This window comes from Epinephelus lanceolatus, chromosome 15 (assembly GCF_041903045.1).
Source record: "Epinephelus lanceolatus isolate andai-2023 chromosome 15, ASM4190304v1, whole genome shotgun sequence".
Taxonomy (NCBI): Eukaryota; Metazoa; Chordata; class Actinopteri; order Perciformes; family Serranidae; genus Epinephelus; species Epinephelus lanceolatus.
In genome coordinates this window covers 34,468,796-34,487,270 of record NC_135748.1, presented here as the reverse complement: position 1 = coordinate 34,487,270, position 18,475 = coordinate 34,468,796, and the positions used below count along the sequence as shown (strand labels likewise).

The 18,475-nt window shown below is 42.2% G+C and overlaps 1 protein-coding gene and 1 long non-coding RNA gene across 3 annotated transcripts in view; both read right to left on the bottom strand.

The window, feature by feature from the left end:
• The window catches only part of trim9 (tripartite motif containing 9), a 58,372-nt gene extending 52,716 nt beyond the window's left edge, over nucleotides 1-5,656 (bottom strand). For both annotated transcript variants that reach the window (XM_033642919.2, XM_033642920.2), the window contains exon 1: nucleotides 4,685-5,656. In XM_033642919.2, the coding sequence (XP_033498810.1) occupies nucleotides 4,685-5,521 (837 nt within the window). In that variant the 5' untranslated portion in view covers nucleotides 5,522-5,656. The remainder of the gene's footprint in view (nucleotides 1-4,684) is intronic.
• A 7,122-nt stretch (nucleotides 5,657-12,778) lies between these two features.
• LOC144467013 (uncharacterized) overlaps nucleotides 12,779-18,475 on the bottom strand; it is a 39,771-nt gene continuing 34,074 nt past the window's right edge. Inside the window, exon 8 of the long non-coding RNA XR_013493405.1 lies at nucleotides 12,779-13,633. This is a non-coding gene — a long non-coding RNA (uncharacterized LOC144467013). The remainder of the gene's footprint in view (nucleotides 13,634-18,475) is intronic.

Below are 18,475 nucleotides of genomic sequence, written 5' to 3'. Positions count from 1 at the left end.
TTTACAGAGATTAATGCAGACATCCTGTCACAACATAAAACCCTCTGACACAAATCTGGAGAGGCAGACGAGAGCTGGGCGAGTCGCACTATGTAGCTCTTAAATTTCTACTCATCTTTGGTGACTGGAATTGACTTTGGGACGTGAAATTGATTACCATCGCAGTTTAGACACGGTCACGCAGTCCAAAAGGGAGGGTTGGAGATAAAACGTGGTGGGATCTTATTGCCTGTGAGACCGGCGGAGAAGTTGAGAAGACGTCGGAGCAAAGAGCGGAAGTAATAATCTGTAGCCGCATTCATTTAGGAACACATGTACTGTAGAGGGAGGAGAAGCTGTAAAGCATCTGGGATGGATTCCTCGTGGGGTCCGGTATCTTGGAGACCTCTGCTGCTCTGCACAACATCAAGAGGGATTTGGTTGCCATAGCGGCAGGTGGTTCAACTCTGCCTCCATACAGAGAGAAATGTTTCACAAAGATAGAGAGAGCGAGAGCACAGTTTGTCCCAACGTACCGAGACGAGGACATCGATGATGCTGCAGATTAAAAACGTTGAAGAGAAATCCCAGTTGGAAAAAAAGAAAAGATCTTATTAAATGATATAAGCAAGCATGTTTTCAGCTCTGAAATGTAAATGCTGCAGGTGTGGATTTAAGATTTTGTCGCTAAGTAACACGATTCAAGTTTCTTAGTGTTGTTCTTGCCGCATCAACATTAGACAGTGATGCTGAAACAGCTCTGTTGCAAGATCAAACAACCAACAGCTTTGATCAGTTTTGAGGGGATAGCAAGATGTTAAAGTGTGTGTTTGTTGGTGCATTTTTGTGCTTGTATGGGTGAGAGAACGTGTATTTGAATACTGGATGGTTTTGCATGTGGCCAAAGTCAAACCTTAAAGCTGTACTAGCCTTATTTCATAAAAAGATGGATCGATTGACTATGTTTAAAGTGGAAATGGTCACGTTTATTTTGCTGTAACTTGTTGACTAGTTCTCTATAACCCTTGCTTGCACTATGCAACTCTGTCTGCCAACCCTGATCTCTCAAGAAAATTAAGGCTCAGTTTGCAGCACAAAGGAAGTGCGTCAACTAATGCTCCACCAAAACAGGAAGAGGACAGTGCTTTTGTTTTCCCTGGTAGCTATCCCCAGTTACCAAAGAGTATCACTGTAAGTTCTTTGTAGTTACAATCCCCAGTAGTGGAAAGTAACTGTAGAAAACAAAATGCAAAATGTCCTATGTTGTTGGTAGCTGCTACGTTTGGAGGAAAACAGATCCGGATGTTTGCAACAGCTGCACAAGCAATAATAACATTTGAAAATGCTAGGCAGGAAAAGCTGAGAAGTTGTCTGTTTCCCATTTTACAAAAGGAGACAAACCCGAGAGAATCACCACCCGACTCTTCAGTTCCAATCAGCAATCAGCAATTCATGCAATTTAGGGTGCTTTCAGACCTAGAGTTGTCTTGCTTTGGTCTGAATCAGGGACTACTGTTGTTACAAAGTTGTATAATTGCCTAGAGTTAGTTCATGTTCTCACGGCAGCATTTACAAGCGGACCAGATCAAATGCCTTGCCCGAGAAAGCTGCTCTTGATTGGTCAGAATTTCCATGTGGGAAAAATCCAGGAAGTAAAGCAAACGTTGAAGAAGAGTACACTTGCAAGATAAATGTGACACTTTCTAATGTCACAATGGAGGGACAACTACGCAGGTTGATTTTAGCGCTGCTCATCGTGGACTATATTGCTGTCATTGTTCATTTTAGTCAAACCATACAGTTTGAAAACGAGGCGCAGCTCCAACTAGAAAACAGTGTTTTGATGCACTGGATGTGCTGAATGTGCATATTAAGGCAGTACAGGAGGAGGTGCACATTAATAATCCTCCAGGACTGTAACATGCTCATGTTTAACCCAAACAATGTGTCATGTGTTCGGATCCAGGTTGGAAAGTGTTCTCACCACAAACGAACCAAACCAGAGTTCGTTTGTAACTGGACAGAGACCATCTCTTCAAGAAGGTCTCGGCCTGGATGATATGGTGCGCACCCGAGTGTGATCGCTGTGTTCACACCTGCCCAAATGAACCGCACTTAGGGGGCAAACAACTTGAGTTCGATTGAACGGACAAACAGGGCAGGTGTGAAAGCACCCTTAGTGTCTTTCAGCTCATTGTTTTGGTTTCGCAATCCAAAATCTTACTGTGTTGATTCACTCTCATCGCTCTTATTGACTTCCAACTGCAACAGGCAGTTGTTTACAACAAAAAAAATCTAGAAATCCAGTGTACACTACCTGCCTAAGAGTTGGTGGAGGCCAAAACAGAGCTAAAAGGAAGAGGAGTATTGGACCTACATTCATAGGTATCCTAAAAAACACAACTTCAAGGGAATGCTGATGTTGCTCTGTCAGCTGGATCTGTAAATAAGCAACTGTTGGCTAATAACAACTCTATAGGGTGGTAAAATGTGTGTGTGTTTACATCTTGTCGCGCTGCCCTCAAGTGGCCAAAGCAAATGATCTGCTTTAAAGATGCACAGGAAGTATGTGGCATCTGACATACCAAAAACATGTATCTTAAAACTGCAGCATGTGCACACTAGTCATAAAAAGCAGATACAATGCAGGATAATTTGTTATGACTTAATTATGTGAGCCTAACATGAGGCTAGTAAATTTGGAAATGGCCAGATTATTTTGTGAAATCTTGATTACTGATTCCTTGAGGGAAAACCAGATCCTCGTCTGTGCTGTGAAAGATCTTAAAAACATGAAAGTATGCAAACATGTTTCACACGTAGAGGATCCTCTGTCTGCCAAAAAATGTTTTGACTATTTAAAACTAGTGTTGACTCAACTGAATGATTAATTGAGAAGCTGATGTTAGCCCGTCCAGTTTCTGAAATGTGAGAAATTGCTGTTTTTTTCTTTATTTAGAGCACTGTATATGCTAATATTTGAGGGTTCTGGACAGATACAACAGGGTCTTTGAAAACGTCACCTTGGGTTTTGGAAATTGAGAGGCTTTAATTTTAAAAAATGTAGGTGCAGCCCTACTTAAGACAACAAAACCTTATATTCCAGGTCATTTCAATGCCAATCACATTTTAACAGCCAGTAACGTGAGAAAATCTAGGGAGTGACCAATCAGATTTCAGCAGAAGCCACCATTGTGCCACCACTTTGGCTCCAGTTTCTACAGTCTATGTGCATTATGCATCAGTGACACATGAGAATCTACAGTATGTCCGCAGGATATGGAAAACAGTTTCATCTTCCCCCTGACAACATGTGAGGAACACCCTGAAGCTCTGAAAGATGCCCATCTTCGACGCTGCCAGCTCCGAACTCTCCGCCATCTGTTAACAGTTCTGCAGGCAGCAGCTTCAGATAACAGGTCAGAAATAAACAGGTGCACGACAGAAGCCAGAAAGAGGGCGACACGCTGCATTTTTGGCACTAATATCTCTGGTACCATCGATTGGTTTCTAAAAATGCTCCTTCAAGCTTTTTCCCCGGCAGTTTGGATCCAAGAAAGATGAAGCAGCAACTTCTCAGGTGATAGCAATTTGATGTGAGCAAAATGAACAACCTCCCTCTGATTTTTCCATCAATTTTACAATTGCCTCATACATCTGAGGTGATGCACCATCTTCACCACCATCTACAGGTGATGATTGGACTAGAGGCCGGTTAAATGGCCATTTTGGAGACATACAAGACCAATTTTAACTGTAAATGACAGCTTATCATCAGGTGTGTGTGAGTTGAGTTTCTTGTGCACAAAAACTCAATACATTCACCACATTTTGGTTTTTCTAACGGAAACCAGGCAACACCATCACTACACATCACCCTCCCTCTGTGAGTGTGGGTGTATGAGTGAGTATTGGAGAGCGTCTATATCCAGCTCCACATCCTCCCTCGACACTGGGAGCTGAGATTGTGGAGGTGAAGCTGCAGAGGCGTAGATAAACTCAGCTCTGCACCTCCCTGCCCACAACAACTCAGCTTCCAAAATAGCATCTCAGTCCACACTCTCACATGGCCTGCATCTGTGCTTCACTGCTGGCTCTCATTAAAGCATAGCTCCAATATTAGCCGTGCCTAATGATCTCTAGGGGCGCCTGTTGAGCTGTCAACCACAAAGGGGAGTGGGACATATATTTAGAGTGAAGGAATCTGCTGTATGGAAGCTCTGGAGACAAATGGTCAAGAGCTGAAATCATGCCAGAATCACTGTGCGACTCCAGATCATCATTTTAAGGAGATCTGGAAGCACTTTCCGGTTTATTAAGGAGGCCCTGCTCCTGGTTGTCCACTCGTGAACAGAATTTCAAATAGATAGCTTTGCGCACCAAAGACAGCAGAGTTTGGAGACGTGCACATTTCATTAAGCTGGCTGAAATGTGAGCTGGAGGTGTGTCAGTAAGGAAAACTCACCCACTTATTCTATAGTGCATTGTAAAGCATTCACTTAAATTCAATGTGACAGAGCAAACATTCCCACAGCTCTGTACATCCGCTGGATGCTAAGCAGAACTGACAAGATAGCGCAAATTCAAGGCAGACTTGTTGCTCAGCTCAGAGAATGATGAATCATAAACGCTTCGCACACACACATACAGAGAAAAGACGCACAGCAAATAAAGATTTAACCGCTTGATGTTTTTACGCACTTACCTTGTGCAGTTTCCACATTGCGCCCAAAGCTTTGACTTCATGTGTGCCGTGTTTGCCTTCCTCCAAACACTGATAACACACCGGCATCTTACACTGTACACAGTACATGCTTAGATTCTCCAGTTCGTGCTCCGTGCAAGTGGAGATTTTGCGTGGACTGGCGCGGCGACTTATCCGTCCCTGCGCCGGCGGCACCAGGCGATGCTTGGCGAGGGGACCGCGGGGAGGATGGCACCGGAGGCGGCACGGGTCGCAGTAGAAGACGTCGCACTGCTCGCACATCACGGTTGCCTCCTTCGGACTCTTCTCGCACAGCTGACACTTGAGAGCAGCCGCTTTGCTCTGCTGATACCTGTCCACCACCCCCTCCAGCACCCGGTTCTTGGGGAATCCGCGGAGCCCCCGGTCGTCCAGGATGAGGCTGCGGTGACACTGCGGGCATGTGATGCAGGAGTTGCGGGGGATCGGGGGTAGAGAGCCGGGCTGCGGTAGCAGGTGCTGTTGCGGTGGAGGCTGGGGGACAGACGGGGGGAAAACCCGCACCCCGTTTGGTGATTTTTGGCAAGGGGTGGTGGGAGCGCTGACGAAGCCCCCGTAGGAGCCGTATCCACTGTCCGCCTCACTGTACAAACTCATTTTATCCAAATCCAGGTAATCATAGTCGGAGACGCCGGATCCGGAGGCTCGGCTGCTCTGTGGGGACTCAGCGTCGGGGGTCTGCACAAGAATATTCCGAGCACACGCCAGGCAAATGTTGTGGGAGCACGGCAGGATGATGGGCTCCCGGAAAAAAGAGCCGCAAACAGGGCATTTTAACTCTTCCTCCATTTCATCCATGGCTGCTTGTGTTTGGTGAGAGATTCCTCAGTGGTGTGCAAACAGGAGAAGTTACAGCAGCTGATCACTCTGCTGCGCTGTCTGTGCGTTAGTGGAGCTCCAGTCGCGTCCTACTGCGATTACTGCAAGTGCAACCTTGACCAGAGGAAAGGCATCAGCAGCGAGGAGGCAGACTAACCGATACGACACACTCCTCACCAATAGGCAACCAGCATCAGCTCAGACTGGTTAACCATTGGATAACCAGTGGATTCCACACAACCATTGGGTAACTCAACTGTCAGTGTGGAGAGGGTCCGTTAATGAGCTTTACCCCGAGATGCAACAACAGATACCACTGTCTGTACACACTGCTGAACATGTACCTAACTGTTCAGGGGATTATAAGGAAAACAATGTGAGACATCTTTTAAATGCGGTTATAATAGCTCATTTATGTCTCTATGAAGAAAACCAAATCACAGACAATAGTGTGTTGTTTTAGAAGATGCTCTCTTAAGCCGATTAGTCTGCTGATGGAACCTACTTAAGAAAGAGCAGACCAGGAACTCAAGATGACCGCACAGAGACACAAAAATACCTCAAATAGACAAAAAACAACCACCGGAAAACACAACATGACTACATACTGACACAAAATGACCTGAAAGAGACACAAAATAACCACAAAGAGACACAACATGACTACACAGCGACACAAAATAACAAAAAAGACACAAAATGACTACAAAGTGACACAAAATTACCTTTAAAGTGACAAAAAAATGAACTCAGAGTGACACAAAAGACCTCAAAGAGACAAAAAAACAACCACAGAGACACACAAAATGACAAAAAGAGACAAATTTAACTAGAGCTACTGTTCTCTGTAGCGTTGTATTTGTATGATGTTGTGATAGTGGGACGTATTTGTGAGTATGTACTGTCATGTATAGAATATTGTGATTTATGTGGGGAGCCGAATGAATAAATTGAAATATTATTGGATTATTTTTTACTGGTACATTAATGTGTAAGCAGCATTTGAACCGATTTATTTTAGTTCATTTAATGTACCATATTTTATAGGTTCACACGTTTTCTGCCAATTTTTAATCAGCAAAGTGACTTGATCTACAGTAGAGGTGCAACTTTATTTTGTATTTATTTTGTATTAGTATTGATTAATCAATTGATTGTTTTGTCGGTGAAATGTAAAAACAATAATGGAAACTGACCATCACATGCTCAAAACCCAGTATGACGTCTTCAAATTTCTTTCGTGCAACGATCAACAAGACAAAAAACCAAATAATAACTTTAAATGTGATATTTAAGAGATAAAAGCAGCAATATTTGAGATATTTGAAAAGCTGGAGCCAGTAATGTTTGACATTTTAGTTTGATTAATGAACTAATGATTTACATATTTTCAAAATTGTTAACTTTTTACCAACAGCAGGGGTGGGAATCAAGAACTGGTTCAAAATCCTTCAACCCATTGGAATCATACACCTCTGAATTTATCAGTTATTTTTATCAGTGGCAGCACATTTTGCATTGCAAAACACTGTTGTGCATTGCAAAACTCATGCGTCTATGCTGCTGGAAACATGCAACAAGGACTCATGATGGACCAGGAGACACGTCTAAAGAGTGGCTTCATTTCACGCTGAAAGACGACAACAGTGCGTCTTGTAACATCTGTAAAATGATCTTAAAGGTCCAATAAGAGCAGAAACACCAGCAACATGTAGAAACATCCACACTCATGAGTGCCACCTCTTCCAAACTGAACAGCTCGTCTGTTAATGAGGGTAAATATCCTGTAATAATAACACGAGCACCACGCAGGCAGGCTTAACAGATTTCGTCTTTGACTAAGAAAACCTAAATGAAAACAAATGCTGTGCAAATATTCGCTCATTTCATCTACACTGTGTTCACACTCAGAGATAATAAGACAGCTGTGTTGGTGCTGAAAACCTTTTTTCCCAACACAGAAAATTGATCAGGAATCAGTAAGGGAATCGATAAGGAATTGGACAAATAAAGAGAATCAATAATGGCACTGATAGCAATAAAATCTTATCAATTCCCATCCCTTGTCAACAGTGACAATTGATCATATAACTCAGCATTTAAGCAAGCTGTCAAATGGGGTGTCAGTAGCTCAGTCCATAAGGACTTGGGTTTGGAACCGGAGGGTCGCTGGTTGAAGTCCAAAGGACCAAATATGGAGTGTGGACTGGTAGCTGGAGAGGATCTGTTCACCTCCTGGGCACTGCTGAGGTGCCCTGAGCAAGGCACCAAACCCCCAACTGCCCAAGGCACTTGTCCATGGGCAGCCCCCTCGCTCTGACATCTCTCCCTAATGCTTGTACACATCCTGTTTGTGCATGTGTGTGTATTTCAGGCCTGTGTGTATATGACAACATAAAGTATATTAATAAAGTATTTCTTCATTCTGAATAAATAAAGTGACATATTTCTGTCTGAAATATGTAAAGTAAAAGGCATCAGTCACCCAAACTGTACTTCGTTCCTTTCCACATCTTATTTTTGTGACTGACAGCAACAAGACAAACTATCTAAAGATTTCCTAAGCCAGGATCTGCATAATAAAACCCACGCAGCTTTGCACGGCGGCTGCAGCGTATAAACTCGCAGGATTCGGGGCTGTTTGTTATTTGAAAAGCTTCTCCTCTCAGCTGCTGAGGGAGCAAAGATCACTCCTGGAGGAGATTGAAAACATGGAAACTGACACCTTGCGAGATAAGATAAAGCGGCAGCTCTCAAAAGAGGTTTTTCTTTCGGTATCCAGAGCCTCTCCATTTCTATGGCCAAATACCTCAGTCATCTCCGAGACATCCATGACAACATGAGCTCCCGTTTTTTTTTAGTCCTCAGGGAGGCTGTTGATGGGTAAATTAAATGAAATAATCCCATTTTACGGGACGCTTTCTCAGACCCACAAAGGGCAACGTGGGGCCACTCAGTGTGATTACATTTGCATATTTTGTGAAGCAGTTTGAGAATGAAAAGAGCATTAAAATGGACGTCTTTGTCTAATAAAGACAGCCACTCAGGAATGTGTCCAACGCATCAGATTGTAGCCTAACTGATAAACATATCAAAGACATGTAAATACAGATTGGTAATAGTGTTAATTCAATTCAAATACACACACAGAAATCAAAACATGACATGTATTTCCATGAAAGTTTATATATCACTCATCTGTAAACTGGAATTATACTCTTGATTTTCACTTCTGTTACACTATTAAAGCTCTTTAATGTCTGTCAGCGCCTTCTGTGCTGATAATGCTTCTGCTCATAATTCATAAGGTTTAGGAAAATATACAACAAATGGCAAGTTTATCCATGTAAATATTTCCCCGGATTTCACCAAATACACCGTTGATCCAAACCAAATGTTTGTAACAAGACCATCACCTCGGCTATTTTTGGATGCGTGCTTGCTGACGCCTCCAGCATGATGACATTGTTCTCTGTGTAATCTCCTCAGTTTGGGGCCACACTGCATCTTTCCTGTTCGCCGCCTTCGAGTAGAAAAGTGGCCAATTCTTCTGCATCTTCATCTTTTTCATCTTTTTGTGTCAGTGCCAACTCTCTCCTGCTGCCAGGACAGACACACCAGGCGGCTCCGGGAGAAAATCTTCAGATTTCTTTTTTACTTTTCGGAGATCACATCCCAGAATGCTCCCAAAGTCTGTGCTTAAAGCTGCTGTTTATCAGTGACCTCGTGTGCACTCACGTAGGAGAGGCATCATGAGGACAAATGCAAAACAGCTGCTGATTAACGGGCTGGTGACAAGGCAACAGTATCAGCAAAGAAAGTTAAATTAAAGGCAATGTGACATGTTTCGCCAACTTCTGCCTACACAAAATGACTTTACAAATGATTTCACAGTCCCAGATTTCCAAGGTCTGAATACTTGCTGAAAGTTTTGCCTCAGTTCATGTGTGTCCCCGTGATCTCGATCATTTAGTGTAAGTGGTCATAGAACTTAGTCAGTCTTTTTTGTGTCTTGCCATTCCAATAAAGTCAAACATATTTAATATTATCACAAGTTTTTAGTCTTGGCTCATGCAAATACTTGTTAGTTAAGTTAGATGACATCAACACTGTCAACAACCAATAGCTGCACTGTCTCCTTCACCAAACAAGAAGCAGCAAACCGTGGAGACAGTAGACATTAAGGGGGCTCTGGGGAGGCGTAAAAAGGTCAACAAGCCTGTGTTCTCTTGCACTGTGGAAAAAGAGGAGTAACTGTGTGTGGAGTTGTGGAGTGAACAAGAGTGTTTGTCTGTGTTTTATCTGTGTCTCCTCCCAATAAAGTAGTGCAGCTAACTAACAGAAGCTGGTAGCAAATCGAGGCGCCAAAATCCAAAAAGTAAAGTTTGTATGCAGATACAGATTGAGTTATGTGTTTTTGCTGACACGCAAGGACTTGGTAATATGTCATATTTCTTTTGGGGAGTTTGGCGTAATATTTTCCACCAGGAGCAGGATGGGAAATCATCTAAAAAAGAATCTAGTTACAGACTTGCAAATAGTGACCCTGCAATATCCCTATGCAAAATGCTATAGGTTAGGCTATGACTAAAAAACACATGCTGTGTTCAGATGTGAGAGGGTGTCAGACTTTAGTCTTTTAAAAGTATTTTTAAAGTCTTCTAGTGCAGTGGTTCCCAACTGGTGGGTTGTGGTCCAAAAGTGGGTCACCGGTCCATTCTGAATTGACCCCCAAGTGTCTCACAATCTTGTCAAGTTTGTAAAAAACACTTTATTTTGAAGTACAGTGAATCTCCGGCACAGAGCTTTCATTTTGAAGTGCTATTTCCTGTTGTAGAGTGAGAGACGAATGGACAGCTATTTAACAGAGACAGCTGACTAGCTTGATGACAAGGCAAAAGGCAAGTAGGATGCTGAATTTATCAAACTGTGTGGACCTTGAACTAATGACTAACAAGAAATCTGGACCCCGCGGTTAAACCAGTTGGGAACATCAGTACATCACTATCAATTTTAATGTTACAAGAGAAAGGACTTACAGGATGTGTCTGTGTATGTTACCAGGAGTATCTGGGGTGTAAACTTCCCTATTTCCAACAAAGAGTAGACTAGCAATACTAATGTTTTCCTGTTTTTTCCAGCACTTTAATAAACTAGTAGCATCTACCACATACTGAATGTGCTAGTTGTTTTTTTTTTTGTTTTGTTTTGTTGTGAACATATAATGATGTACTAACTTGCGTAGTACTGGAAAATACAGTGTACTACTGGTGCACTTAAAATGGTCCAAAAGTTGAGTGTGGAATGATGGACACTTCTCAGCCTCAATGGTCGCCGTCTTTGTGACACGACAGAAGAAGGAGTCTGAGCTGGCTACAGTGAACACTGCTACATTATACAGAAGTTATATATGTTTTTTTGCACTAAGTACCAATACTGTTGTCGAATAGAAGTGGTCAGTAATGTTTGTTGGGTCTTTAATGTTTTGGTACCGCTAACAATAATGCTAGTGCTAACATTAGCTTGCTAGGTAACATTGGCATTCGCTAGCTAGCTTACTTGCTCCAAGCTACAGTGGCAAATCTTAATCAGCACAGACATTATGGTGTAAGTTTGGTTTATGTGTGGGCAGAGACAGCCGTCAAATGTTGGCGATAATGCTCCACCGTCTGTTTGTGATTCTTCGTTTAAAAAGAAGGTGACGAGGGGAAAAAAAAGCCGTCGTCACTCCATGCTCACCGCTTCAGTGTGCAGAGAAATACAATTTTGAGAGACTTGCTGTGCCTTGTTACGGTTGCTAGGCTATGATTGGACAGCCGCTGCTTAAGGAAGGGATTTAGGAAACAGTCAGTTGCCTTCTATGTACCTGTAAACAAATCTGTCACATTTCACAAAGGATTTAACTTTCAATTTGCAGATATGTTTGCAACTGAAAGGCTCTTGAATGCATCACAACACCTTCAATACCTGGATCTCCTGCACACCAGAGGAAAAAAAACACATTGTCAGTTAAAGCTTTATTCAACCCACACTTCAGTCGTGCTGCTTGCAGCTCACGTAATTTATTGGAGTCTTCCCCACCATCGATAAGGGATAAAGTCCCCTTTGTGTGTTGCACCGAGTCTATTAACTCTTCTCAGCGCAGCCTCCCTCTGCAGCCCCAGAGGCATCAAGACGTCTGTATAAAGAAGTACACAGACTGCAGGAGCTTCACGGCACACGGCTCAGGCTAGATAGGAATCTCTACGGGACGCAGTGGAGATATTGTCAAGATATGAATAGAAAGTGTTTTTGTTTCCGAGCTCTGGTTTAGGAGAAGTTGTGGTTTTATAACTCCATAAAGGATGAAGCTACTGTAATTTTGGAGAATGGAGGGTTATACTGGTTCCAAAATTACACAGTGAAGAAAACGTACTTTCTAAACAAGCTTTGACGTTTCTTTTGTTCAGAGTTAAGGACAAAGAAGTGAATTAAGTTGCTGTGGCTTTGTAGTGTGGTAAATGAGAACTAGTGAGAATGGATGTTAGTTTTTAGCAGAAGAGATTATGTCCAGTATTATTCTCACTATCTGCAACTACAGTATGATTAATGGCAAACGATCAAGTCCTTCAAATTTTGTTGTATGTTCGTCCATACCCTCTTGAACTACACATAATGTTGAAGTATTTTGACATACCGATCAAACATGAAAAATAACTTAAAATAAATCAGTCCTATAATGTGACAACACTAAGGTTAAGGTGTGGTTATGTTTTAGCATAAAAGAATAGGTTAGGTTAAGGGGAAGATCATGGTACTTTGCTAAGGTTTGGGGACACTTGTCATTAAAGTAACGTGTGATTAAGGTTTGGGAGTGATGGTGATTAAAGCTAAAAAAAAAACAACCTTGACTGTTGGTTAGAAAAGGTAAAAACAGGTCTCTTGAGATAAAGTCTGATGTTTCGTTGGCCCATCCATCCACCCTGACCTCCTCACTCATGGACTTTGTCACCCTGTGAAGACATCATCTGAATTTGTCCTTTGCTCCCGTTACCAATTTACCACAACTGCGAGAGGTCTTGTATGTACATGTTTATGTACGTGAATGTGTCATTTTGGGGTTCTTGTTAAAACAAGTGATGCCATCGCTCTTCTTGGGAGAGATTAGAGGAGTCTCCAAATTAAATAGGGTGAATGTTATGGAAGGGGAACTTGAACTCTTGGTTAGGATTTGGAAAAGATCATAATTACACACTTTAAAAAATAATCCACAGGTTCAACTTTAAAAAAAATAATTTAACAACGTGCATGCATCTTTTTAAGTTGTTCCAACCCTGGCATTACTGAGTCAATCCAATGAGTCTTTTACAATCCGACAAACTCTAATTTCATACAACCAACACAATTTACTTTGACCTCAAAAAACGTATGTAAACTGGACCACCTTAATATTCATCCAAAAGTTCTGGTGATGTTTACGGGTCACATTATTTCATTTAAGACATTATAACTTATTTATTTCAATTCTATCCTACTCATAAATGCTTTGGATTTTGACCTACTTAAAAAATAAGTTGTCAAATAATTAAAACACTTTAATGTAACAAACAAATGATTTTATGCTGAAAACTTTATTACAAGCGTTATCCACAAACCCTGTGAATACTTTTTTCAGAGTGCAGTTAATAAAACTCTCCCGGAATATCAGACTTGCTACACAGCTATAAACCACCCCAACCCACACACTTGTACTCTTTTCCTCTGTACATATAGAGTGCTGCAGGAATGAGTTAGCTTATTGGTCTTCCTGCCCCCTCATCTCAAAGTCAATGGGCTTTTCGGTAGAAGCCTGAAAAAATGTCTGGTTAACACAAGCTTAAGAGACTTTAATGGCTTTTTCTATGACATGAAATACATTAGTAAATACCATACTTGTGAATTTTGGAGCTCTTACATGTCTTCAAGAAGGTAGTCACAAGCCAGTGGCTAAATGAGACCACGAAATGTCATCACGCCATACATGGCTTGACAGCAAAGTCCTGCGTGGATCTGGTTTTCAAGACCCATTCCCAAACAAGAACTGCACATGACCAAGTCGTTCTGCAGCCTGACCTGTTGATATTTAAAGTGATTATTTGGGGACATTTAATACATGTGAAACAAAGATTATATATTTAAAAAGAAGGTGATTATGTTGCTGAACAAAATGTAGAAGTATGGTAATTGTTTGTTTGCCACAGATCTTATTTTCTGCAAGCCATCGGTAGGCCGATAGGCTGTTTGGCGAGGGAACCAGGGCCATGTGATGCTTCGTGTTGGCCTACAAAAAAACTTCATTCCTTCACCACTCTACAATTGCTCTATTGAACATAAAGATTTGTCATTCTGGATGCTGGAAGGACAGTCTCCAAATTCAATCTAGTCCAGGTTAAGGTTAGGAAACTAAAGCATGTGGTTAAAATTAGAATTATTAACCTTTTTGCTTTGCTACCGTCTGTGCTGACACTTAACTTTGGTATTGGATAGATGATGTGCAGAATCGTCCAATATGGACAAAATCCCCAAGGACGCTGGCCCATTCAAATACTGAATTTGCAGCTGACAGAGTTCATGGCTTTATCTAACCTTCAGAGAGTACTAAAAACAAACTTATGAAGGAACTGCCTGAACATCACTTGCACATTCACTTCCAGTAACCTTTCCTTATGCAACAGCCCTCACATTATCACCATCTGCTATTACGGCTCTTTGTAGGAGAACGAGTAACTTGGCGGACAAAAGCCCAAAGTCACTGCGCTGACTTGGTGACATCTCAGTGCACTGCAGCATCTTCAACAACCTTAAATGAACTCATGTTTATGCATTCAGCACCATCTGTGCCCTTCACAGTGACCTGAAAAATGCATTTTCCTGATGCAATATTTGTAAATTAGGCCTTCAGGGAGAAAGTGGGAGTCTTGTCTTGTATTTCTGATTATTATTTCTAAACTCAATATGCTCCGGAATTAATGACAGTAAACACAACATTCAGATGTTTTCTCTGAGGTTATTAAAGTGTAATTTTGATCTCAAGATTGAAACATATCTTGAAGAAGATGTGTGCTGGCACAAACATCGCTTGGAAACACTGTGATGTGCCCCTAAAAACATCCAGGTTTAGTAAAAACCACCCAGGCTGGGTGCCACAACACTGCTGGAAGATGCTGCAATGTGTCCATGAAAAGCACCCAGGTTTCATGGCTTAAATGCAGCCGGGAAATTCTATGATCTGTCAGTAAAAACATCCAGGGTCATTGCAACAAACTCTGCTGGGAAACGTCCCCATGTGCCACTAAAACACCCAGGTTCAGCAAAAAAGCCACCCAGGTTTAGAGCCAAAAACGCTGCCAGGAAATGCTACCACATGCCACTGAAAACGTCCAGGTTCAATAAAAAACAGTCAGGTTTGGTGCCACAATGCTGCTGGGAAACACCACAATGTGTTGGTGAAAAACACCCAGGTACAGTGGCACAAACGCGGCTGGTAAATGCTAAGAGGTATTGGTAAAAAAAACACCTGAATATCCTTGCCACGAATTCTGCTGAGAAATGCTGTGATGTGCTTCAAAAACCACCCAGGTTTGGTGCCACAACTGCTGATGGAAATGCAGCGAAGGGTCACTAAAAGACAACTGGTGTTGTTTGTTGGTTTCAAACAAAGGCCTTTCCAACAAAGGCAGGCATCTTGCTAAGTTGACACACCATCTATCATTCCAGTCAGCTCATATACTCCGTCACTTTACAGACACTGATATGATACATATGAAGTGACTGGGCTGTTAACAAACATGGCCTAAAGGAAAATGCACAGACATTTTCCATGAGGCCAACTGTCTGACCAACACATTCTCACTCTTATCTCGTCACAAATTGACATTCGGTCATGGACTTTCCACATCCAGATATGACGTACAAGGCACCCTGGGTGTGTTGGTTGGTGGCGTTCTGGGACGCTGTGTCAAGTTCTGCCTGTTACATACATTGTCTTCTTTCAAAATACACTTCCATTTCCACAGGAAATTTACCGTCTACATACAGTCTCTTTCAAAATAAACACACTATGTTGGTAAAACAACGCAAATTGACTTTTTTTTTTTGCCTCCAACAACTAACCTGCGTGGTTAGGTTTAGGAAAAAAGAGCAGGGTGAAAGTTAGTGTCTGTTGGACTCATCAACCTGCCCAACTTGGACCTTCGTCGCCTCCACTCCTGTGAGTCCGGTCTCACTCCGAAGTCGTCGAAATCCGACGCTTGGGCAGTGACTTGTGACATCAGAAACCAACGAAAGAAGGCATTCTTGAACATCTGCATGATTCGTGGCAGGTTGCCATTATAGTTTAACGGTGCCCAGTGGTGTCAGGGGGAAACACGGCAGGACAAGGACGAAAGTTAAGGTGGCGAAACCCTGACTGGGGTGTTGAATGGGTCCAATAAACACTGACTTTCACTCAAGAAAGTGGTGTTCACGTCCCGTAAGATTCGAAAGCCAAACCCTGTTCCTTTTTCCTAGATCTAACCAGATATTTTTGTTGCCTAAACCTAACCACTTGTGTTTGTTGTTGAAGGAAAAAAAAACATCAATTTGCTGCATTCTACCGACATAGGGCGTTCAGTTTGAAAGTGACTGTATGTAAACGTTAAATTTCCCATGAAAACGGAAGCGTTTCTTGAAAGAAGAGAACTTGACAAGGTGTCCCAGGATATCAACAACCAACGCACCCAGGGTACCTTGCATGTCGTACGTGGATGTGGAAAGTCCAAGACCAAAATGTCAATATGTGACAAGGTCAGAGTGAGAATGTGTTGGTTCTGTTCGTGTCTAGCTACGTTTCCCCCTGACGCCAAGGACCACCATTAAACTATAACGGCGACCGGCCAAAGGACAGCTTTTTCATCTGGGTCTGACGCCACAAGTCACTGCCCAAGCACCGGATTTCAATGACTTCAGAGTGAGACCTCGTTGGTCTAACCTTAATCCAAAAAGAATTGAGGAACATTTTACAGCTTGTTGTGCATATTAGTTCAGAAAACTTGGCAAACATCAGCAAGTGGAATGACAATTACAATTTGTAGATCAGCTTGTTCAGATTTTCCTTTTGATCACAAGTCTTTCATGTCGTCTCTTCACTGCTCTGATGCAAACAAAATAAGAATAAAATCAAAGATCATACAGTAGAGATTCACATCTGTTCTTTTGGAGAACTCTCAAAACATATTTTTAATGCTGACTGCCAACACATGCAGAGCTACTGACATCAGGGAATGATTGATCCAGTTGGCCTGGTTGTTCGTACAGTTGCATGCTGAGTTTAAATACTGCAGTTTTGTGCACGAGAGGAATGCCATAATAACGTGTTTCTTCGCCACTGACTTGGATTGGCTCTTTGCCTCTCAGTGCCATGTTGTGAGTGAAGACACAACGTCCAAAGCAGCTGAAACTGCGACTGAAATAAGACATTTAAGTGCTCCATTGTGTGCTGGGTGGTGCTTTTCTCTCAGCACACAGCCTTGCTATAAGAGGGGCCAGGGTCAGAGTTATTGTGAATTTCCACATAACAAGCAATCGACAATGCTCTGCTGCATCGCTAATGGAGAGAGACGTTATAGCGAGAGTGTAATTGTCATTTTACTGTATGTGTGGGCTGCCTCACCTGAAGAGACATGTGAGCAGGGAAAGGCCTCCATGTGCAGCGGCACTTTCCACATCTCCTGTGCTCACCAGCCACGCTCTGCAGGGAATCTGTGCTGCAATTAATAGCCTAATGATTTTATTTTAAGTAGGATGGGGATTTGCTGCTAAAATCCAGCGCTCCTGTTGCACGGGGACTCTCACAATGTCCTCCTAACCCAGAGAAACCTGGCAAAATGTAAAGTATTGATTATTTCCAGTGCTGCAATCAGTCAAATTTAGATGTTTCTGAGCTCCTGTGGGCTAAAGCACAAATTATGTGGCATGTAGTTTGAAATTAGTTGAGCCATGCTGAAATCAATGCGTCTTCAGGGATCATTTATTTGAATAATACAGTTGTGTAGCTCAACAAGGCTTCAATGCAGAGTCTAGAACCATTTTTATTGACCAGATCCAACTCTCCTCTTCTCCTCCAAGGTCTTACTCTGACTAAATACTTTCAATAACCCAGAAATGTCAACAAAATTAAGAGTTATGGTGTGTGGGCAATGCACAAATTGATTCCCAGATGGATAACTTATTGTTCCCCCTCTTCCAGCGTGCCTCACAAGCCTCCATCTATACATTCAGGCTCCCTCTCCCAACCCCCACCCAGCATCCAGCAGGGACTCCCCTCTAATGGAGTCAGCTCTTGTTACAGCAGGCTTTGTTAGAGGCCCGAGGACTCCTTTGTTTACCTCCAATTTAGCGAAAACAGAACAGGTGCAGAAAAATGGAGCACAAGGATACAAAAAAAGACTGTATGATGTTACAGCCAACGCGAGTGTTCATGAGGAGAAAGTTGCCAGGTAACTAGAGGAGGTACAGCATGCTGCTTTTACAAACTGTGTTTAAAAAAAGACAGAGAAGGAGAAAAAAATACATTCTGCTCCAATAAAAGTTTGATAGCAGATTCCATCAGTGGATATAAAGCACGGGAAGTCCATTGGGAGTTGTGAAACGGAGGGAACAGCCCTCGTGCTGCAGCCTGAAGCCAAAAGACTTAAACCCATTAAACACCTTTATCAAATATGAAGAGCCATTTACATTTATCTCCACACTGTATGGCCTCAGGGATTATAACACATAAACCAGTGATGTTATTTCAAACCTCAGAGTGATGCAGGAGGCAGTGTTTCTGTTTAAGAAAAGTTATTGAGCATGTAATGTAATATATAGTCCAAACTGTGCTGTATTACCTCGCAATCTGTGCTGCTAGATTTTATCTTTAAAGAAACATTCTGGTAT